The sequence below is a fragment of the Balearica regulorum genome, chromosome Z, assembly GCF_011004875.1.
Source record: "Balearica regulorum gibbericeps isolate bBalReg1 chromosome Z, bBalReg1.pri, whole genome shotgun sequence".
Classification (NCBI taxonomy): Eukaryota; Metazoa; Chordata; class Aves; order Gruiformes; family Gruidae; genus Balearica; species Balearica regulorum.
In genome coordinates this window covers 63334952-63358972 of record NC_046220.1, presented here as the reverse complement: position 1 = coordinate 63358972, position 24021 = coordinate 63334952, and the positions used below count along the sequence as shown (strand labels likewise).

Sequence of the window (24021 nt, the reverse complement as noted above, 5' to 3'; positions counted from 1 at the left end):
CTCCGCGTTCACTGGCCGCGTCTTGTGGCGTCACTTCTAATGCGACCGGCACAGCGTGCAGTTGGGGACGGGAAGTGTCGTGGAGAGGTGATGTTCTGCAGTATGGCGTCGTCCGAGTCTGAGCGCAAGCGAAAGCAGCCTGAGACGGTGAGCGGCAGCGAGGAGGTGGCGGCGGCGGCAGACGAGGAGGATGAGGAGGAGCGCTGGGTCGGGCCGCTCCCGGGAGAGGCCGCGCAGGCGAAGAAGAGGAGAGGTAATGGGAGGCCCGGAGCCTTCGCTCGCCTGCCCCTTCTCGGGGGAGCGGCCCGGGAGGCGTCCGCGGCCCTTCCCCGGGCTGGGTGCGGAGCGGTGGGGTCTCCTCCGGGCTGCAGGTCCCTCCGGGAGTGCGGCCGTGGCCCCGGGGTGGGGGTGCCTGGCAGCTGGGTCGCCTTCGGGCCGTTCCTCCGAGCCCGGGGTCGGGACAGGACGAGGGCGGGCGGAAGCCTGTTGCCTGAGGCAGTGTCTCGTACGTAAGATGACGGGGCTGTGGAGGGGCCGCTCGAGTGCGGAACTATAGGCTGGGGACGCCGTATTTCTGCTTCATCTGGAAGCCACCCTCATGCTAAGAGGCCGTGCTTTGCAGCGTCTGCGTTGCTGAAGCCGTGTTGCTTAGAGCTGTGGGATTCACTCTTCTGGATCACTGCCCTAAGCTGCAGGAGTAGGAGAAGCTTCTAGGCTGTGTTTTGATGTATAGAGTTGATGTGTCCAGCAACTCTCTGGCTGTCATGGTAAAGTAAATGTGAGTTTAACGATGTTCAACAGATACAAACCTACCGCTTCAGTAACTGATGCCATTGTGCAGGTGTTAATGGTTAGGATGTAAAAATCGGAAACAAAAGCAGAAAATCAGATTATTTTAGGTGGGACAGTTAAACAATTAGATAAGTAGGTGCTAGCACTTAGAATTTAAGCTACCATACTTGTGTGGGACCGTGAATCTCTTAACGACTACAGGGATACATTTGGTTTTGGAAGAAAAAGAGGTGCAAATGACATTCTGTTTGCTGGCAGTAACCTAACAATCGTCGTACTTAATTTTTATACATTCAGACAGCCAAGGTAATAATCACTTTAAATGGGGGCATCTGTATGGGTTAAAGCAGAGCTTAAGTGGCTTTAGCCTATCAAGACTATAAGCCTGAGTACAAAGCTGCAGTGGCTTTTATTAAAAAAATCTAGCATATTCTTGACTAAAATGGGAGTAAGCTGTTCAGTGGTAAGTAAGGGAGAACAGAAGCTAGATGTACCTTTATAAAAGAAAAAAAGTCCTGATTTTTCTTTTTATTCTGTCTAGTTCTTGAATTTGAACGTGTTTATCTTGAAAATCTACCGTGTGCTTCAATGTATGAACGCAGTTACATGCACAGAGATGTCATTACACATGTAGCATGTACTAAGTAAGTGTCTCTTTTTTTCCCATTATATCTCATTGCCAGAGATGTATTTTTGTATGTGCTAGGAAGTTTTCATTGTAGAAATTTAATAATGGAAAGTTACTGTGTCCGGAGGTGGTGGTTTAAGTTTGGTGGGGGTTGGTTTGTTTGTTTGTTTCATTTGGTGTGGGTTTTTTTGAAAACTAAGTGCAAAGGAAAGGAGTTACAGAAGCAGAAGAAGCAAGATAAAAATTGTTTAAATAGACTACAAGAAGGTCTTAAAATCCTTATTGCAATGTGCAGTGTATACAGGAGTAAGAGCAACTGACTGCATCTGAACAAAATATGATTCAGCAGAACTGGACCAGTTGAGGAGATAGCTTTCTTCTCTTTTATATATACACACACCCATACATTAATAAACAGTAACTACTGGGAAATCAGACCTAAAATAGGAATAAAATTTACATAGTCAAAAGGGATAGTATTATACATTTCTTCAGTTCAGTCTGTTGACTTTTCATAGATTAATCCAGAGTGCATTAAAATACTTTTTTGCTTTTCTGGGAGTGATAGTACCCATTCAGATAGTTTGTCACAGTAATTTGTTTAAAGTTCATTCTCTAGAGAATTATTAATTATAGTGCAACTTACTGCCTCAGAGTGATATGAAAGTGCATAATATGTATATATTTTTGTTGTTTTTTTTTTTTTTTCTTTTGTAGGACAGATTTTATCATAACAGCCAGTCATGATGGACATGTAAAATTCTGGAAAAAAATAGAAGAAGGGATTGAGTTTGTTAAACACTTCCGGAGTCACCTGGGTGAGAATTTGCTTTTTCTTCTCTAAAGGACCTCACTTTTTCCTCCCCCTTTGCTCTTACTCATGAGGAGGGAGGTTCTGGGATTCATTTACTGCAGTAAGGGGTTAAATGATACCTACCCAGCTTCTTCATTCCCCTATCCTGTTGTGTTTTGCTCCCAAACTGCAGGAGAGCTAGGGTGAGAATAAAACATGCAGGACTCCTCCTGCACAGATACTCTACATCCTTTGCATTGCCTTGTGCCCTGCCTGTGGGGAGAATGTCTAGGACATGAAGAAACTGTCTGTTTAAAAAAACAAGGTGAACAAGGTGCATGACAGGGTTTGTAAAATCCAGAGAATTTTAAGAAGATGTACTTTAAGTGAGGTTACCTTCATCCCTTATAATTTTTTTGTTTTGTTTTGTTTTCCCCTGCAGTATGGGAAAAATGGTTATTTTCATCTGGAATTATTTCAACTCTAGAGTAAATTCTGCATCATTGTCATGATTATCAGCTGAATTGCAATTAGGAATTAATAATTTTAACCCAGTTTTCTGAGTTAGTAAGTACACGTAGCTTTTCTATATTATGCTAAGCGTTAAATAGGCTGGGCAGAAAATGAGGTTCTCAATCCTATTAGAAATGATGATATGCCTGATGGGAAAAAAAAATCCCAGTTTGATATACAGACTGTTACAGTAAGAAAAATATTTAATAATAGACAGTAACAGTACTGTTTCTTTTTAGAGCTAGAAAAAATGTTATGGTGGGTTCTTGATCTTAACGATCGGCTTCTCATTATATACAGAAACAAAATGTGAGAACAAAGGCTACCAAGCAAAAATAAGTATTGTGAAAAACTTATGGAAGGCTCAACTGCAGAGCAATTTTGAGTAATATGTGTGTTAATAGCAGGACTGTAATATTCTATAGAGCTATTCTTTTTCTCTTTTGAGAGATGCAAGCTGAAAAGCACATAATTTTTTACCACACCATAATGTTGTTCTCATTTTTTAAAATTAACTTTTAAAATGAAAACAATTTTCATTATAATCTTCTGTTTATGTATACATAAACATTATCACATACTGATTCTAAACAGTGGTAGGATATAAAGTGTTGTTTTGTGGGTTTTGGTTTTTGTTTTTTATTATTAAAGTCAGGTAGCTTTTTAAGTCAAAAGGTGGAGAAACAGCTGAGAAACAGTTTTAAACCTCTTTAGGTTTTTTCCCTGTGGAATATTGTAATGAAGAATGTCCCTTTCCTGTATCTTAATACACTATTAACTTTTTTAATAGGTGTTATTGAGAGTATTGCTGTTAGTTCGGAGGGGGCATTATTCTGTTCAGTTGGAGATGACAAAGCAATGAAGGTGTTTGATGTAGTCAACTTTGATATGATCAACATGCTGAAACTTGGGTAAGTTACTTAGTTCTTGAAAATGTTTGTTTGAGATTATAAATGGTGGTTATTTTGCTAAGACGTAACCCAATAATTTTGGGGTTTTTGAGGGTTTTTTCCCCCCAGTCACATGAACCTGAGTAAGTTTCATTATGCGTCCCGTGGCTGGAGACTGCCTGACTGAATAGAAAAAATTATGATTCTGTATGCAACAGTACATGAGTGGAATAGGTCTGTGCCTTTCCTCAGTGTCAAATATTAGGCACAAAATGTGATGTTTCTCAAAATACTTAGCGAGGCCTACTTTTTTCCTGTTGTTTGACACTGAATTTAAAATTTATAGCCAACTAATAATTCCCGTAGAGAAGGAATTTGGCCTGTATGTATTGTCATATTTGTTGTCATAGGGATAGAAATTTCCTTCTTCTGTTAGAAAAAATGTCGTTGTTTTCTTTTAGTCTTGCTGTTGTAGGATTTCTGTAGTTACACAGTATGTAGCTAAAGAATCTGGGAGAAGTAGGGATGGATTTTACTGGAATTACCAGAGGACAGAGACACCACCAGAGGAAAACAAGCCCCACACTGTTACAAGGGTGGGTTTGGAGGGTTGGAGTATCAATGAATGCAGTACTAGGAGTGGTAGAAGTACTGGTTTTTCCACAGGCTTTTTAAAATTGGACAACTTCTTCCTCACAGTCTACTATTTGTCGGCTAATTGTGAAACGGAATAGAAGTGTAAACTCAAGGGGGAAAAAAAAAAAAAGCTTGTTAGAATGCGTGTATAAAGCTTATGTTATCTGCTGTGCTGGTTATAGTTTTAGTATCATCCTCCAGATAATGTTCTTAGCCTATAGGAATTGATTGCCTCTTGGCTGTCTGCTGTGGAAAAATTCTAGTTACCCTTAGTCTGTTGTTTTTGTTGGTCTTTTCTAATTAGCAGCCCTGTATTGTCACTACAAAATTTGTAAAATTGTAGGATAAAATAAATTTAATATTAATAAAAACTCCATTTGATGTTACAATAGAAGATGGTTTGGTTTTTTTTTTCTGTTTGAGAATTCAGGGAAAACTGAGGTAGAATTTAAATCAATTTTGTTTCCAGGATACCCTGAGAATGCTACCAATAAAATTTTTCTTTAGTATGTTCCCTGATTTATCTTTAAATAGATTTTTTTCAGTCTCAGTGATCAAGACCCACCTCTCCCCATATATTTTTTTCAAAGATAATTGGTTTTTACCTGAAGTGAACTCTTTAATGAAGAAGAGAATAGTATGCAACATAAGCATTGTCCTGAATAACCTTTTAAAACTTACTGTTTGTTGCTCTATCTTCTGCATTGCTGTTTATTGAACAGATAGTTTCTGTTGATCTGCCTGATAATTTTTTCATGGCTGTTTGCTCAGGCTTGCAATGGTTAATGTAGAATCAAGTTCTGTGTGGTCTTTTCAGCTTATTTTACCTTGTGTTGATAGGTGTGTGCTGGTATATTGCAGGGCTGATTAGCTTTGTCTTAAATTCTTCAGATCCTTTCAGTTCTAACTAATCTATACAGTGCGGCTATTTGCAAATACCTGTGCTTTATGCTTCTATCAATGATCTGGAGAAGGGTGGCTATTTCTACAGAAACTTTGGATGATGCATAGATCAATGGGACATCATGTTTGTTTATGTATTTTTTTGATCCTATTCTTTCTAGTGAAACTGAGACAAAGTTCTGGTTATGTTCCTCTTTATGAGAACCTTTACCAGACAGGCATTGAAAATCCAAATTATTAGTGTCTGTCATTTGTCAGTCCTTCAGTATCTGTTAGTTTGATTTGTGAAAGGATACTAAATACGAGTTTCTTGTGGAGACTATATTGTTTCTTTGTGGTCTTTTAGTTTCTGAGTTCTGATTCTCAAAATCTTTTCTTACAGATTTCTTTAAAAACAGACATAACTTATATTATTGACCATATCTCTGGCTTGTTTTATTCGTAGAATATGGTTTTGCTAGTAGAAAATGCATTCCTTCTTAAATGCATTCAGGATGCTTATTGACTATAGGGTGATTGTCTTCGTTTTACTTACATTGCGTTTTGGTTTTGTTTTCCTTTTTGCAAGATCTAGTTGAACTTTTCTGTAAGTGTATAGCAAAGGTGCATGTTTCTTCATTTCCACTGAGGCATTAATCACTTACCAGATATAAGAGAAAGAGAATCATAGAAATTGAGTAGTAATCATTAATGCTACTTGTGCTATTTAGCTGGATTTCCATCCTCCTTCTTTTATACTCACCTTCTACTTTTGCTTTCTGTCACAGCTTCTTTATAAAACAATATAGGAGCAAGTGAAATTGGCCAAGCCATCCACTGAATTGTGTTGTTTGGAAAAGTTTGGTTATAACACTGTTGAATTTTAGTAAATAAAGTTGAAAATTTGCTTCTGATATTTGATTTCAAGTTGATAGTATAACTTGATTGTTATCTAAGTAACACCAGTCCTTATTTCTTTTTCTTTTTTTTAATTTTTTTTTTCTCCTTCCACTGTTGTTGCAGCTACAACCCTGGCCAATGTGAATGGGTGTATTGCCCTGGAGATGCCATATCTTCTGTTGCAACATCCGAGAAGACTACAGGAAAAATATTCATATATGATGGACGAGGAAATAACCAGCCACTTCACATTTTTGATAAACTCCATACATCTTCTCTTACTCAGATACGATTGAACCCTATCTACAAAGTAGTCGTGTCTTCTGACAAATCTGGAATGATTGAGTACTGGACTGGTACTCCTCATGAATATAAATTTCCCAAGAATGTGAACTGGGAGTATAAAACAGATACTGATTTATATGAATTTGCTAAATGCAAGGCTTACCCATCCAGTATAAGTTTTTCACCTGATGGCAAGAAAATGGCCACTCTTGGATCTGACAGAAAAGTTAGGATTTTCCGTTTTTTGACTGGGAAGCTTATGAGAGTCTTTGATGAATCTCTGAGTGTGAGTTTGGTCTTGCTTCTCTTTTTTTTGAGGCTTTTTCTCTTCTTATTTGAATTTATATACCAGCACATTCCCCTAAGTTATCATCTGTTTCTATATTTTGTCTTACAGAAAAAGGTTTTTCAGGTTCTCTTACTTTTCTCTTGTATTGCTTTGCCCCAGAATTAATTCTTACAGATTTATGTTAATCATGCAGTTGTTGATTTTCATCTGTGTTTTTGTACTGCTAGATTTCTTTTTACTAGAAAGCAGTTGTGGAAAATGCATGTTTCAAATAGCATCAAAATAATGAATTAAATTTCTCATTTAAGAACTTTGTTAGACAGCTACACACTTTCCTTTCTTTGCTTAAGCTTAGTACTACAACATGCCTGTTGCATCGTTAAAATAGAGTATTACTTGTATTTATTTTATCTCTTCAGTTAAGTTTGAGTGGAATAGTCTCACTTGAATTCTGTATTTTCTAATCATGTGGATCAGTGTTTTGCTGGATCAAAAGTTTAAAATATGTTCATGTAATAATGATTTTTTTTTTCTTTTTTTCTGTAGATGTTTACTGAACTTCAGCAGATGAGACAGCAACTACCAGACATGGAGTTTGGTCGACGTATGGCAGTTGAGCGTGAGCTGGAGAAAGTGGATGCAGTAAGATTAATTAATATCATTTTTGATGAAACTGGACACTTCGTTCTCTATGGAACAATGTTGGGCATTAAGGTCATAAATGTAGAGACTAACAGGTAAGTTCCAGTGACACACATTGGAATAAATATGTTTGTTTCAAAGTCTATATTCAGTCAAATTTATAGTGTATTTAAAACTTTATATGACTGTGTGGGTCTCTCATCTTTTTTTTGTTGTTTTTATTTGGGAGCTTTGCATTAAACTGTAGATAAGATACTCCCATGCTTTGTAATGAGTTGCAGTTTAATGCTTAGTAAAATGAGGAGAAACCATGGCAAGCATATTTGTATTACAAATGTGTAATCAGTGAATCTCTGACTAACTAGATGTGATAACATAAAGTAAAGGTGGATTATGCAGTTGGGATTTTACCATGTAAGGAGGCTGACTAGTAAATTATGTAGCAAGTTTGAATAGAGAAGCATCATAAAAACAGTTAGTAAATTATTTTGAGAGGGTTTTGGAATTCTGCTTTGTCTTGCATTCAGAAACGAGACATTCTCTGACTGTAACCAGCTAATAGTAATTACACCTTTTTACATCTTGTACTTCAGGTGTATTCGTATCTTGGGAAAACAAGAGAATATCAGAGTGATGCAACTAGCTTTGTTCCAAGGAGTAGCAAAGAAGCATCGTGCTGCAATCACTATAGAGATGAAAGCATCTGAAAATCCTGTTCTCCAGAATATCCAGGCAGATCCAACAGTAGTCTGCACAGCTTTTAAAAAAAATAGGTTTTACATGGTGTGTGTGATTTCTATTTAAATAACTCCATTTTTATACGGATGTTTTCTCTGCATTATTTTTTTCTCCGTGCACCTTTCCAGTGCTTTTTTTATCTTAAGTATTTGCAAACATAACTTTACCAGAGGACTCCTGTTATATTGCAAATATATTTTAGAATTTTTAGCTTGAAATAGCTATAAATTGACTAGAAACAGCTTTGCAGTCTTTAATTTTTTCATTATCACTCAAGCAGTCAAATAAACTTGGATGGTTTTGGCTCTCTAAATTATAGTTTTCTGAGAAGGGTATATGGTTTTGTTCGAGTTGAAAAAAAAAAAAAAAAACCACCTTAAATAAACCTAACCAGATCTTAAACTGATAAAGAAACAATAATTAACTGTCTAAAATACGTAATAAAAAATAATTAAATTCAGACCGGCATCAGGACTTGGTAGCACCAAGTACGTCATGAGCAACTAATTAAGACAGGAGTTATTTTCCTGTTCACAATGTAGATTTTGGGTGAGATACAATGAATTAGCCCAACAGAAGCAATTCCAGAGTAGTTAGTAGTTGATCTGGGATGTGATCACCATAGAGGTTAGAGATCTGTCTGTCTTTTGTTGTTATTTGTGCTTGAATTTGATCGTGTTTTCCATTGGAGCAAGATAGTGTGCTTTGTAAAGCTTTGTGTGGTTAGTGTGTAGTGTATAATGGAATGTACTACTCTGAACAATTTGACAAGCGAGGAGGAAGAGTTAGACAAAATCTGGAAACATTACTCACTGTTAGAGAAAACATGACTATGTGCATGCAGAAAAAGATTAGTGATTATTATTTGATATGTAAGTGTACTACTCACTGAAGTAGATGTTGATGTACTCATGTTTATTCTATGTTTTCCTCTAAGTACTATAAAAATCACATTTCTGAGATTTCTCCTGTTTTGAGTTAAATTTACTGGTTTTCTATAGTTTTGTATTCATGCAATCAGTTTGACTTTGTAGTGAAACTAAAACTTTTGTGATGAAACCTACCAGTTTTATCTGAATATAACAGAACTAGATATTCTCCATTTTTTTTTTTTAAAGAAAAGATGCTGAACTACTGTGGGCTTTCTCTTGAAAAGGGGAGGGAGTTTAAAGATAACAGATTATAAAAAGTTGCTTGGATTTGTATGTAGTTGTACTGGAATTTGTGACTGTGGAAATGCTAGTAACGCACAACACTGAAATGCAAGGATAGACTGTCTATGAATTCTCTTCCTACATTTCAAAACTAGTTGGTGTTTAGCAGGTTGAATAATGACACTGTACTGATGGGTACAGAGCAGTGTGTAAGATATGGGGGAAAGAAGGAGAAAACCAGTTAACCTTCTGTTCTTTTGTTCTTCAGTTTACTAAACGTGAACCAGAAGATACGAAGAGTGCAGATTCTGACAGAGATGTATTTAATGAGAAACCTTCTAAAGAAGAGGTCATGGCAGCCACTCAGGCAGAAGGTCCCAAAAGAGTTTCAGACAGTGCCATCATCCACACAAGCATGGGAGATATTCATATCAAGCTTTTTCCTGTTGAGTATGTATTTGGTAGTTTTTCTGTTACTCTGTTTTTCCTTCATTCCGTGCTTGTTGGTGGCAGTATACAACACTTGTATTTCAAAGTAGGAATAATTCTTTTCTTCCCCTCTTTCTACTGTCCTTGTTTCCTGACAGTTTCTTAATACATCAAGCTGGGAATGTGACTTTTGACAAAGACAAATAAAGTAGGGTAAAAATAGATCCAAGTAACAGTTGGGGATACAGGGGTTTCTTATGATTCTTGCTTTTATTTAATTACTGGTTTAGGGGGTTTATTCCTGTCTTAACTTTTGTTCACTGTCTAAACTGCAAATGTGGATAGGTCATGATGCCTCTTCTGTGTAAGCTACATATTATTGTAAGGCACGGCTGTTTGGTTCTGTCTTGAGAAAGAATGATGGTGTTGGCAACAGCAATAGGTTTTGCAGTAGGTCTGTGTAAGCCAGAGGAACAGTAGTTTGCTCCTTCAAGAGCAGCATAAAATTTATACCAGCATATGATGATAGTGCTGTGTATATCCAAAACCAGGCATATAATTGAAAAAGAGTTTTTATGCATAACAATTGCTAGTTACTGTGTCAGCATCTCTCTTTGTGATCATAGAATCACAGAATGGTTTGAGTCAGAAGGAACCTCAAAGATCATCTAGTTCCACCTCCCCTGCCAGGGGCAGGGACACCCTCCACTAGACCACGTTGCCCAAAGCCCCATCCAACCTGGCCTTGAACACTTCCAGGGATGGGGCATCCACAACTTCTCTGGGCAACCTGTTCCAGTGCCTCACCACCCTCACAGTAAAGAATTTCTTCCTAACATCTAATTTAAATCTACCCTCCTTCAGCTTAAGGCCATTGCCCCTTGTCCTGTCACTACTTGCCCTTGTAAACAGTCCCTCTCCAGCTTTCCTGTAGGCCCCTTTAGGTACTGGAAGGCTGCTGTAAGGTCTCCCTGGAGCCTTCTCTTCTCTAGGCTGAACAATCCCAACTCTCTCAGCCTGTCCCCATAGGAGAGGTGCTCCAGCCCTCTCATTATCTTCAGGGCCCTCCTCTGGACTCACTCCAACAGCTCCATGTCTCTCCTGTACTGGGGCCCCCAGAGCTGGACGCAGTACTCCAGGTGGGGTCTCACGAGAGCAGAGTAGAGGGGCAGGATCACCTCCCTCGACCTGCTGGTCACACTTCTTTTGATGCAGCACAGGATACGGTTGGCTTTCTGGCCTACAAGTGCACATTGCTGGCTCGTGTTGAGCTTCTTGCCCATCAACACCCTCAAGTCCTCCTGACAGCTGCTCTCAATCCATTCTCCACCCAGCCTGTAGTTGTGCTTGGGATTGCCCCGACCCATGTGCAGGACCTTGCACTTGGCCTCGCTGAACTTCATGAGGTTCATGTGGGCCCACCTCTCCAGCCTGTCAAGGTCCCTCTGGATGGCATCCCTTCCTTCCAGCGTGTCGACCACACCACACAGCTTGGTGTCATCAGCAAACTTGCTGAGGATGCACTCGATCCCACTGTCCATGTCGCCAACAAAGATGTTAAACAGCGCTGGTCCCAGTACTGACCCCCGAGGAACGCCACACGTCACTGATGTCCACTTGGACATTGAGCCGTTGACCACAACTCTCTGAGTGCGACCATCCAGCCAATTCCTTATCCACCGAGTGGTCCATCCATCAAATCCATGTCTCTCCAATTTAGACACAAGGATGTTGTGTAGGTGTGGTGGGTTGACCCTGGCTGAGGGCCATTCTATCACTCCCCTCATTCATTAGACAGGGGAGAAAAAGTACAACAAAAAAAAAGCTTACGGGTCGAGATAAGGACAGGGAGAGATCATTCTCTAATTATCATCACAAGCAAAACAGACTGAACTTACAGAGTTTATTTATTACTAAGCAAAACAGAGTAGAGCAATGAGAAATAAAACCAAATCTTAAAACACCTCCCCCCACCCCTCCCATCTTTCCGGGCTCAACTTCACTCCCTGCTTCAACCTCCGCACCCCCCCCCCCCACCCCCCCCCGCCAGCGGCACAGGGGGACGGGGAGTGGGGGTTACGGTCAGTTCCTCACATGGTGTTTCTGCCGCTTCTTCATCCTCAGGGGGAGGACTCCTCTCATTGTTCCCCTGCTCCAGCGTGGGGTCCCTCTCACAGGAGAAAGTCCTTCACGAACTTCCCCAACATGAGTCTCTCCCACGGGCTACAGTCCTTCACGAACTGCTCCAGCGTGGGTCTCTCCCACGGGGTGCAGACCTTCAGGAGCAAACTGCTCCAGCGTGGGGTTCCCCACGGGGTCACAAGTCCTGCCAGCAAACCTGCTCTGGCGTGGGCTCCTCTTTCCATGGATCCACAGGTCCTGCCAGGAGCTTGCTCCAGCGTGGGCTTCCCACGGGGCCACAGCCTCCTTTGGGTGCCTCCACCTGCTCCGGCGTGGGGTCCTCCACGGGCTGCAGGTGGAATCTCTACACCCCCTCATCCTTCCTCCATGGGCTGCAGGGGGACAGCCTGCTTCACCATGGTCTTCACCACGGGCTGCAGGGGGATCTCTGCTCCGGTGCCTGGAGCACCTCCTGCCCCTCCTTCTGCACTGACCTTGGTGTGTGCAGAGTTTCTTACATCTTCTCATTCCTCTCTCTGGCTGAAAAAGTATGCTGTCTAGCTGGCTTTTTTTCTTCTTAAATATGTTATCACAGAGGCGCTGATTGGCTTGGCCTTGGCCAGCGGTGGGTCTGTCTTGGAGCCGGCTGGCATTGGCTCTATCGGACACAGGGGAAGCTTCTAGCAGCTTCTCACAGAAGCCACCCCTGTAGCCCCCCCGCTACCAAAACCTTGCCATGCAAACCCAACACAGTAGGACAATGTCAAATGCTTTGCACACGTCCAGGCAGATGATGTCTGTCACTCTTCCTTATCGACCAATGCTGCAACCCTGTCATAGAAGGCCACCAAATTCATGAGGCACTATTTGCCCTTAGTGAAGCCATGTTGGCTGTCACTAATCACATCCTTATTTTCCATGTGCCTGAGCATTGTTTCCAGGAGGGTCTGCTCTGTCATCTCACTGACTAGCCTGTAGTTCCCTTGGTCTTCCTATTTCCCCTTTTTAAAAATGGTTATGTTTCCCCTTTTCCAGTCAGTGGGAACTTCACCAGGCTGTCAGGAATTCTGAAATGTGATGGAGGGTGGCTTAGCCACTTTGTCTGCCAGTGTGAAAGCACTGTTCAGCAATAACTAAAATTTCACTGTGTTATCAAGACTGCTGCTGCCTTCCTGTGTAGTCATGCAACTTCCTACTCCTCTCAAGTTTTTTTGCGTCGAGCTCTGGGTTTGAGGAAGTGAGGATTTTTTTTTTCTTTATTTGATAAAAGCCATTTCTACAGCACGCTGAAACACTGCTCAGTACAACAGGATCTTAGTTTCATCTGAAATCTTTATGGCCTTGCCACCAGTGAAATATTTATTGTAGCCTGTATTTTCTGTTATATGATTTTTAGGTGCCCCAAAACGGTGGAAAACTTCTGTGTGCACAGCAGAAATGGTTATTACAACGGACACATATTTCACCGTATCATCAAGGTACCTTATAAAAAGTTCTCTCTTTTTTTTTGTGTGGTGTTTGTTTGTTTGTGGTTTTTTTTGTTGGTTTAGATCATGTCCCTTTGTGGTCAGTCCTCTGTTAAGCCTTTCATTTCCCTTTTGCACAAAGGATTTCTGGAATGGCCTCAGAGTTGCCTGTAATGTCTGAACAACTCTGAGGTTCTAAATAGCTTTATCACTTACTGAAGTTGTTTAATAGTTGTTCTGCAACTGACGAGGTGGAAGAAATCTGAAAATTGAATGAAAGATCAATTCAGCAATCCTGCTTGATTGAAGACTTTGTTTCATGTCAGAAGGCATTCCTTGTAAGGCTTCTTATTTCTGTTGCACCAGAATCAAGCTGATAGAGCCTAAGTGTTTGCAGAAGGTACAGATAGTCAGGTTTCTTTCCTTCCCTAGCAGGAACAGTGAGTAAGCTTGTTTTTTCACAAGTACTCAATTATCAATTAAAGAAGTCCTGAATGCTTTGTCCTTTATCCACAGCATTTTAACACATTTTGTTGAAAGGGTTGAAGTAAGTTTGAAAAAAAATGTCACCTGTCATAAACCACTTTTGCTTATTTATTCTATGCGATGATGTAATAACATTTACTTTCTATGCAGGGTTTCATGATTCAGACTGGTGACCCAACTGGCACAGGAATGGGAGGAGAAAGTATTTGGGGAGGAGAATTTGAAGATGAGTTTCATTCAACTTTACGACATGACAGACCATACACGCTCAGCATGGCTAATGCAGGACCAAATACCAATGGATCCCAGTTTTTTGTAACAGTAGTGCCAACTGTAAGTAATACTAAAAACTCAATTTAAGGCCTGAGATGCTAACTTGATAGTAAAAATAAATTTATTTCTGATGGAAAAAGGAACACATGAGTACTATCTAAATAATCTTTTCTTGTTATTTTGCAAATACATGCTGCATATGACGATGTATACTGTGAAACCATCCGTTAAGAAATAGAAAAGTATTTTTGTCAATTGTGATCAAGAGACCTTTTGGCTTTAATTGGAGTAAGGGTGGTATCAAATTTTTAGTAAATCAGACAAGTTTGCAATTGTGTATTACTAGACTATTTTATATTAATATACTGGAAATCTAGTTATTGCTTAGATTGTTTGCAGTTTTTGGATTGGTGCCAGGGTGACTGTTTAATATTGCCTAATTACAGCTATACAAAGAAGCCAATATTCAGGTTTGAAGATTTCCTTTGATCTATGTACTTTCCTTTGATCTATGTATTTTTCTATCAAAGAAAAAAAAAGAAAATTTTCTGTTAGATTCACATATCAAATAAAACAAATCCTTAATGGTAACACTTATAGATACTGCATTCTTCTATTATTTCAAAATCATGTGTCTTTTTCAAAAAGCACTCATCTACCACAATTTTGAGGCTTATTAAGTTATATCAGTATCTATATTCAGATTGCTAATTGGGATACTGTATCAACATGACTTTGAATTAGCATTTCTGTGAACTGAGAATACACTTTAAAATAACCTATGAAATGCTACTGCATTGCTAGAACTTGATCTCTGTAATATTTTAAGAAAACAAATGAAAAGGTGTGTTTAAATTCTTAAGAATATGTATTAGCCACACTCTAATATTTACTTACATGCTAATATTTACATGGTGGTAAGTTTCATAGTCTGAACATACAAAATGTATCCATGTTCACTTACTCTAGGTCAGTCTTTTTGGCTTGGTACCTAACCTACATGCTACTTTCTATTTTAATATGCTTTTTCTTTCCCCTTCTGTGTCCTCAAACAGCCGTGGCTAGACAACAAGCACAGCGTGTTTGGACGGGTGACTAAAGGAATGGAAGTTGTTCAGAGAATCTCAAATGTAAAAGTCAATCCCAAAACTGACAAACCCTACGAGGATATCAGCATCATTAATATCACAGTGAAGTAAGCTAGGAGTTGAAGGTTCCAGCTTAAGCAGAAAAAACTTGGCATGGTGAGACCGAAAAGACGACCTAGAAAGAACAGAAACATTTTTGGTAATTCCTAGATAAAAGAAGTGCTAGGACAGAGGATTCAGTTCTACTATTTTTAATGTACCTAAAGTGCCCCAAGTCTGTATTTGTGATAACTTTGTATTTTTAAAGTAAAAACATCTGCATGTTTCTTACAAGGTCTACTGTTCTTCTTGCATCTCTTCTATACAAAACCGAAGATAAAACCCCACACCCTGTCTCATGATAGTGTTTATAAAATAGGATCAGGGTATAGTTTGTAACTTTTTCATGTTTATTTGCATCTTTCATACCTAATTAATCCTTCTCACAGTCTTGAAATCTTTGAGAAGGTCAGAGAAGGTCAGAAATCCTAAGCTGAGCACACTCTTCATATGTACATGCATCAAAAATTAGATTAAGTTATGACACTGTTTGCTATGACAAGGTAAGTAATCTACCTATGTCCTTCAAAAAAGGTTGTGTATCTGTCTTCTGTCTCCATCTCCAGGAGTGATGATCAAACTCTTGGAATACTGGTTTATAATGTCCTGTGCAACTTGTTTGGCATTGAAAGAAAAAAAAAAAATTGGTAATGTTTGATTTCTTAGCCTAGGGAGTCTGTTTCTGGCTTCATTTTTACCGTAAGTCCTACAAACATTATCTTACTACTTCTACTGAAATACTTTAAAATTACGTCAGTCATCTCAACTAAGCTTATGTCAGGTGTTTCTGATGCAGTCCTCAATGAAAGCTCATACAAAGCTGTTGTGTATCTGTGGCTAGATACGGTCCTGTTACTATGTTGGATAGTTAAGTGTACTCTAAATACAGTAGCATTAACATTGATGCTACTGCCCTCATACAAGACTCAGGCATTTACAGTTCTGGTAACTTCATTCATGAAATTAGATATGATGCATGCTAATCAAATTCAGTCCCTCAAAAGCTGCTACCACTAGGAAGCCTTTATTCAGGGAGGTAAAGGGGTATCTTCAGGGATCAGTAAGAAAAATTCTATAGTAAGTTAGGTATAGCACACCTCTATTCTGAGATGAGGTTAACAAAAAAAAGGCAAGTTTGTTAAAATTAATTTTCAAAGTTTTAGATATTTTTATTGAAAAGAATTCATTTTCTGGGCAACTCAAACTGCAGCAGCTCATAAACTGTTTCCACTAAAAGAGCTCTTTCTTTCAAGAAATCTTTGCATAACTTCCACACCTACTCCCAACAGTTCAGAATAAGAACTATCTCAGAGTAAGACGCTCAGGTACCACATCATCCACAATAAATTTGAAGGTAGCATACAGTAAGACCATATCAAGTGATAATGATAAAGTGTTATTTTTCAGTTAGTCTAGACATACTATTTTTGAGCTGAGATTCTTTAAAGAATGCCGCGACACAGTTACTGATGTTGTATTTACTCAATTTCACAATTACTCAAAATCCCACGAAAAATTACTCAATCTTTTCAAATAGTCCTCATAGTTAGTAATGCTTGAGTGAGTTCTAGTTGAGGAAAAATTCCAATTGCATATTGCATAAGTCAGTATACTAAAAACTAAAGTTCACTAAAACTGGTGAAACAAGCTTAAATTTGTAACTGAAGCAGTTTATATGTAATATTAATTTATAATACAAATAAACCTCTTAGTGTATCTGTTTACACTGAAGAGTTCACAGACAAATGCAACACTTTCACAGTTACTTCAAGTCATCTTAAATAAATTCCATTTAAAAACACTTTTATGGTAGCATTCCATGTGTCACAAGCAATCTTTTGTACTCAAAAATATGCATAAGTGAGAATTTTTCCTCTGCCTTCAAATGTGACATTACAAAAAATCCAAACTTGTGACCTTGAACATTTTAAAGTAGAACTATAGTGAGAGGCATATATAACTGAAGCATAAGCCAGCTGAAATAAAATTCCAGAATCAGGATTTTTCTACAGAATGCATGTCTTCTCTGTTAAAAATATTCCAGGAAAAGGTATCTACTGTGCCTAGGAGAACTTCATATTTTCAGAAGAGCTATGAAGGGACAGTCAGCCCTAACTAGGTCTGGGACTGCTCTCCAGTACGGGCTAAGCAGGTGCTCAAATCAAAGCAGCCAACTGCCTCTTGTGCAAGAAGTTACAGGCCAGGAAGGATGACAATTTTTAGTTCAATAGGTGCAAGAAAACACCTGTCACGCCGTTGTAAACTATTTCCAAATTTATCGGGTTGTCTGAAGAAAGAGTAAATACCCCTTCTCAGTTCCTTGCATATATGTAGGCATTGAAGCCCATTTCACAAACATTTAACTACTTTAAAGCTTAGTGTTCTTTTGGCTACTATTCAAGTCAGACTTGCTGAATCTGAAGCTGCATTTAACACCATTTGAATGAAATCTAACAAGAAACAACTACAAATAAGTGTCATTATGAGGAAGTAGTTACCTAACTGCTTCCTCTTGAAGAAAAGTGCAAATGTACTAAATTTATACATTCTGTGCTTTATGTAAGGTATGTAGTGGGAAAACACCGTAAAATTGATAATATTACAATACAAGCCATAGCCATAGATAATGGGTTACATTTTCAGCCAGGTGACATTCAGAGCTCTCACAGGTAAACACACTTTTCAGTGTGGCAAAAATATCTACCCATCTGTGAAACAACACTGCTCACTTCCACTGTCTGCTTCTCCCAGTTCACCTCTACTCCAGTAAGAAAAGTGACAATACGCAGTTTTGATCTATTGGCCATACTCTTTGTAGCTCCTCTACTGACATGAAGAGGTGCATGGCATGGTTTCTTCAATCAGCAATGGCTGTGCAATTAAAAAGGATGGCAGAAGATTCTGGTGTGCATACCAGACAGATAAAATTGTTAGCAGAGGTGCATGTGCACCAGAAAGAGACATCATTCAGTCATTGCAACCTTCTCTAAATTTAAACAGCACTACACCCATATTTCATGGGTTTGTGAATGAGTAATCTTCAAAAACAGAGGCATTGGTGACAGTTCCGTGTAGAAGATACAGTGAGAATTGAAAATCTAATTACAGAAGGTTTATATCACATTTTACCATCTGCTTTTCTAAGTAAGAGTTATAATTAGTGTACACTGCTTTTATATTGTTATTTACCATTTTAAGGCCACTACCTTAATCTGGAAGCATGACTTCTACATAAGAGTACATAGCTGGATTGACATTACAGCACACTACTTCTTTAAGAAGTTTTTTTTATTTATTTTAAACTTCATTTGACTTCTTGAGGAGTAAACTTAATCTCTAAAGGCAGACCATGTCCTCAAGCACACCCAAAACACTTTCACCTCAATATCACTACAGTCTGCCCATAAATAAACCCCAACTAACCCCTCCCCCCTCAACTAGAAAATGGCTAGCTAGACAACACCACAGTTCCCTAGTCCTGCAACACTGTTCCCCATTCTCAGTCTTCTTTGCCTAGTTAGGCTGCCTTCCGGTAACAAACAGGGAAGCTAATAAATAATGTGGGAAACATTTTCTTTTTGTGGTGTATTTGCATGTAATTTTCAATGCCACCTTCAGATGAATGCATTCTTTAGCTATTATAGAGTAACACCATTTATTTCTGACTAATAGAGCTGGCTATTCTAATAACTTGAGATGGATTTTGGAATAGTTTGCTAGGAAAGTATTTGTAAACCACTTCAAATTTTTCTGACACCAATTAACTACTGTAACCTTGCTATAATTATTAGATGAACTCCTGTGTATATTTTATCATGGAAGAATTTTAAATTGTAACAACCTAATTTCACCAAAAAGAATTTCAGGGCACCCTTGTAACTAGCCCATTCCATTACTTGTATCAAATTTCAAAACCACTATCAACTGCACAAGTTTACTGAACCAATTATCCAATCTAGGATAAAGGGTTGTATTTTTCTGTAACCACCAAGTTAAACAAAGTCCCCTCTTCAGACAGCAGACCTGGCTACAACATCCTAAATTGTGCAAACAAAACAAAACAGTAAACTACAACCTTAAATTGCAGCTGCTTTAAAATTAAGCCACATCCAGGACACCAGCAGCCACTAATTGCCTTGAAAGCCAGTCCAATCCTTCATAAAGTCCTGTACCACTTCGAGCATCACAACCTTGAATATACCAGCTACGGCCACAGCAGAGTTTGTGGAGACTCAGCAGTTCTGTGATTTCTTCCACTGAAAGGGCACCTGCTACATCCTACAACAGAATCAGATGCAAAGACTCAGTTATTCTTCTGTATTATGTTTGAAGCATTTTATTTTCAACTGATGGCTTAGACTGAAGCTACAGATCATATAAAAGCTTTCCAAACACAAAAGCCAAATAAAACAGTTAATGCATTTACTCCTTGTTACCATAAAACAAAAACTGGTTGTTGAGTCTACTAAGCACTCTAGCATCACTTATTTTACCATCATTAAACATAAAGAAAACATCTACATTTTCTCCTTTCCACATTACCATTACCTACCCATAGCAGAGGGTTCAGAATGTTGGAAATTGATAGACAAACTGAGGAAAAATTAACAGTGAAAAAAAAATATCTCAAGTACCTGTTTATTAGCAAAGATCAAGAGCAAAGCATCCCGCAATTCCTTCTCTGTTAAAAGTTTTGCAAGTTCACTGTGTGCTTCACTGACCCTGTCTCTGTGACTGCTATCAACAACAAACACCACCGCTATGAAAGAGAGAGAGAGAGAAATGTTTTACACACATTCACATATAAACTCTGTAAAATTAGCTTTCAATTTACACAATTCTTTTTTTTTCTAGCAGTCTTCTCTGTGAAGTTTCTCAGCAGTGTGCAACTTCATTTTCAGGAGGACTGAGAAATGCCTTACATACCTCTATACTTTTGACAAAAATCTAGAATTCATCCTACAACTGGGAAAAAAAGGCTGAAGTTTTTTGTGTAGTCTAACATAAAGGCTGTGATACTTTAACTATGTAGGTCTAAAACCAGATTTACTATGTGTGGATTGAGTATCTCAGTTTAAACCATTTCCTGATCCATTTATACTCTACTCCCACATGACTGTTCTGGTTTCCCTTAACTGGCTATAAAATCTACACGTTCAGCCAAATCGGCACAACTTCCTTCAGCTATAGAGTACAAAATCCAGAGAAGATTGCCATGGACCCAACACAGCAGCAGTAGATTTTACTGTCCACTACAGAGAGTAACCAAGATGCCAGAAAGACTGGAGAGTCAGGGAGGCAGAGCTAGAGGATAGAATTTAATCTCATGGATTTTGCAAAGAAACACCAAAACTAAACAAAGCTTACTGCAGGTATGCACTAGGTTAACCGCTTAGATTTTCTCTCCAACATAAAATTCTTCAAGGCAGACGTGATTCCATGCTACTAGTGTTTACATGGTAAGTTTTAAAGAGGACAAAAGAAATCCCGCAATATAATTTTTAAAAGTTTGAAAATATGGACAATTTAAAATGTTGCAGTTTGCAATGAAGGCTGAAATAATGCACAAAGTGGAGCACAGAAACTGATGTTTGTCATTCCTAAGTATTTCAGAAAATTTGGAATGAATTAATGAAGAGGAACCCCTTTCTAAACTGGAAAACAACTATGGAGGATTTGCAGAAGGACAGCATGAATTTCTAAGCTGGTACCATTTAGATCAATGTTTTCATAATCTGTAATCTAATCTATGACCAGATATTACACTGCAATACCAAGTCAGAAGTTACAGAACTTTGTAGAATTTTTCAAGTTGCCAACTAAAGGCTCCTAAAGGCTGAGTATTTTAATTTCAAGCACTATTTAATATTTCTTCTTGCCAGTAGTACTGGCAAGTACTACTTCTCACTATGCAAACTTTGGAACACTGCCCCTTGTCTGTTGTCAGCTAGAACCAGTTTAACAAAGATTCTAATTTTGTTTGGCTCCATGAACTGTCTGATGGATTTATGGAGAACACACCTTTATCATGTAGCAGACACTATAACCAACTGGATTAAAATTTCTTAGCTCATGAATCTAGCGGCTGTACTTTGCATCAGAAGAACAATTTTCTACCATTATAAATTATGTCTATTAATAATCTTTTTGGCTCTGAAATACAAGTTAGAAGACAAAATACAGTTTAAAAGTTTTATTAGCCTCACCTTGTGTATTGAGATAATAATGTTTCCACAAGGGCCTCAATTTGTGCTTCCCTCCTACATCCCAAATAGTAAACTTCAAATTCTTGTATTCTACTGTTTCAACATTAAAACCTAAAATAAAAATACTAAAGTTTTATAATCTTGTTCTGTATGAATATAATCAAATTCTATAGATCAGTCAAACATGCAGAAAAATCATCACATTTAGATTGTTGATACTAACCTATTGTTGGAATTGGCTGCATGAATTCATCTTGCTTTAACTTAAACAAAATAGTTGTTTTGCCAGCTCCATCTAATCCTAGAGTGACAACCCGAATTTCCATTTTTGGTCCAATATGTACCCTGTTGTCCTGGAAGAAACAGCATCCACATAACAAATTTAGGAAATTCAACTTAGAAAACCCTTATGTTTAAGATAATTAACTTGTCACTATTTGTTAAGTGATTAAATGGATGGACTCCAAAAATACAAGGCACAATCACCAATCACCTCCAGCGATAATATAAACCAAAATATCCATTAATGTCTGTAGTGAACCTGTAACTTCTTCCTGAGTTATCACATGCCTTTTAGAAAGACAGCAAATCTCATGCTAGTATGTCTGTACTTGAAAAAAATTCAATTTCTTTCATCATTCTTGGCTTAAACTGCATGAGAAGTTGTTCATAGTGATTACTTAGAATTCTCTGACCAGAGAACTCTGTTGGTTTTGTAGCTTTTTCACTATGTTTTGTCACATTATCAATGCCCCCACCTACAGAACTATTTCCTTGCTGGAGGCTCCATAGCCACACCTCTTCACTTCAAGCAACTTCCAATGCTTTACCACATTACAACAGCAACATTATTAGTATTAACCAGTAATCTGAAATAGTGAAGAAAACAAAGCTTTGAGTCAAGGAGAGAGAATCAACTTCCTATTTGTAGGTTAGACCAAGCTACCATGAGTATTGAACAAGCTGACGCTAACAATGCAATCAAGTGGTATTACTAATATAAAGCAGCAAACTGTAAATTGTAAAATAAACAACACAGGCTAAGCTTACTATCTATCCCTGAAACATATTTCGAAATACTTAGAAATGCTATCTTGATGAAATACCAGTTTTAATCATCAGAACTATGTGGCAATACATTTGTTTTCTTGCAAAATCCAGACAGCACTGTGCAGGGCAAACAATACACAAACCCCAATGTCTACCCCACACAGCTTTTTATGTCTTCTTGCATTAGAAATGCTATTTATTGAGTGCAAAAATACTACAGCTGCTCCTGGTACAAGACCAACATGCATCAGTGTAACTGGATGTATAAACATCTACATCGTGTGACTTGAGACACACACACAATCCATTATACAACTGGATATATGTCATCATGACATGCAACTCCATTCTCCCCTCTGTCACAGACAAGGTAGCATACTGCCAGAATAATCAATACAGATTAAATCAATGACCTTATGCTATTGTAATCTCCAAAGAGAGCAAAAACACCTCAAGAAACTGGTTTCTAAAAAAACAAACCACAATGTAAAAGTCATCAACATCATGATTGTAAGTAGAAGAGTCAGATCAAAAGTCCCATCTAATCTAGTATGTTGTCAGAAACTGGGTAAAGAAGGATACATGTGAAAGTAAAACAGGGAAAGTACATAGTGGTAACTCCCCTAAACACCCTCCTTGTGTCTAACACCTTGCAGCTCATGGACTTACTGAGCCAACAATGCGGTTTCTGCAAGTAAGAGATCTTGATGTATTATTGATCTATGAATATCTCTGCTTGTTTCTTGAAACCACTGACATTTAGGGGCCAGAAAATCCTTGGCATAGAACTCCACAGGCTAACTGTTGCGAAAAAACGACCGTATTTGAATCTGTGAAATAAACTTGTACAAGCTGAGCAGTTTCAGCACTACAGCTTTGATACCACACAAGGCAGATGCTCCAAAACTAAAGCACTAACTGAATATTTGAGATCTGGAAAATAAAACATTGACACTTACTTGCTTTTCAATAAATTTCCTCCAAGTTCTAGATTTTTTGTTTCAGAGCTGAAGGTACTAAATTCAGTGCCAACATTGCAATACAGCATATTATCAGAACAGCTCTCCTTCTGGAGAAAAAAAACCTGTGGGCAGATTCTTGACAAGCATGTCAGCAGGAAAGGTGCAGGCAAAGAGACAGAACACAAAGTAGTATGCAAAAAGCACTGAAGAGTCTAAAAAATGCCATGCCTCCGCATCCTTTCCACACTCAAGCCTCGGTTCTGATTTTGTCTAAAATTTCTGGGGATGAATCTCCCCAGTTCTTCCCTGCGCCTGAAAGGAAGAAGGAAGGAAGGAAAAGAGGCCGCTCTGGATAGAGCTGATCAGTCTGTATGTGTCATGGTTTAGACCCAGCTGGCAACTCAGCACCCTGAGGCTGCTTGCTCACTCCTCCACCCCTCTCCCTCCGGTGGGATGGGGAGGAGAATCAGAAGAAAAAGGTAAAACTGGTGCGTTGGGCCAAGGACAGTTTACTGGGACAGCAAAGGGAGAGGAAAATAACAATACTTGTAACAAAGTGGGTGATATACAATGCAATTTGCTCACTGCCCTGAAACCCAATGCCCAGCGTGTCCCCAAGCACTGACTGCTTCTGGGCCAGCTCCCTGCTTTATATCCTGAGCACGACGTCATGGTATGGAATACCCTTTGGCTAGTTTG

At 38.6% G+C, this 24021-nt stretch overlaps 2 protein-coding genes across 6 annotated transcripts in view; one reads left to right on the top strand and one right to left on the bottom strand.

Moving 5' to 3' along the window:
- The first annotated feature begins 24 nt into the window (after positions 1-24).
- PPWD1 (peptidylprolyl isomerase domain and WD repeat containing 1) lies at positions 25-15338 on the top strand. Of its 2 annotated transcripts, none has more exons than XM_075739425.1 (11): positions 25-253; positions 1334-1436; positions 2138-2238; positions 3517-3637; positions 6158-6605; positions 7155-7345; positions 7844-8033; positions 9411-9592; positions 13089-13170; positions 13795-13977; positions 14973-15338. In XM_075739425.1, the coding sequence occupies exons 1-11, from the start codon at positions 40-42 to the stop codon at positions 15114-15116; spliced, it is 1959 nt and encodes a 652-aa protein (XP_075595540.1). In that variant the 5' UTR covers positions 25-39; the 3' UTR covers positions 15117-15338. The 2 variants fall into 2 exon arrangements, with proteins under 2 accessions (XP_075595540.1, XP_075595541.1); XM_075739426.1 differs by lacking the exon at positions 25-253 and adding an exon at positions 758-778.
- Positions 14391-24021, bottom strand: part of TRIM23 (tripartite motif containing 23) — a 31723-nt gene continuing 22092 nt past the window's right edge. For 2 of the 4 annotated variants that reach the window (XM_075739428.1, XM_075739431.1), the window contains 4 exons: positions 21534-21663; positions 21311-21421; positions 19739-19863; positions 16249-19382 (listed from right to left, as the gene is read on the bottom strand). In XM_075739428.1, coding sequence (XP_075595543.1) covers positions 19203-19382; positions 19739-19863; positions 21311-21421; positions 21534-21663 — 546 coding nt within the window. In that variant the 3' untranslated portion in view covers positions 16249-19202. Of the gene's footprint in view, positions 14408-16248; positions 19383-19738; positions 19864-21310; positions 21422-21533; positions 21664-24021 lie in introns of those variants that run through there. The other 2 variants (XM_075739430.1, XM_075739429.1) reach the window with 2 other exon arrangements.

What these genes read in the sequence shown, in the direction of transcription:
- PPWD1 (XM_075739425.1), top strand. Translation starts at nt 40, where the DNA reads ATGCGACCGGCACAGCGTGCAGTTGGGGACGGGAAGTGTCGTGGAGAG. An exon ending in ATCAACATGCTGAAACTTGG is followed by an intron (nt 3,638 to 6,157) that starts GTAAGTTACTTA and finishes CTGTTGTTGCAG; the next exon opens with CTACAACCCTGGCCAATGTG. An exon ending in ATCAAGCTTTTTCCTGTTGA is followed by an intron (nt 9,593 to 13,088) that starts GTATGTATTTGG and finishes TATGATTTTTAG; the next exon opens with GTGCCCCAAAACGGTGGAAA.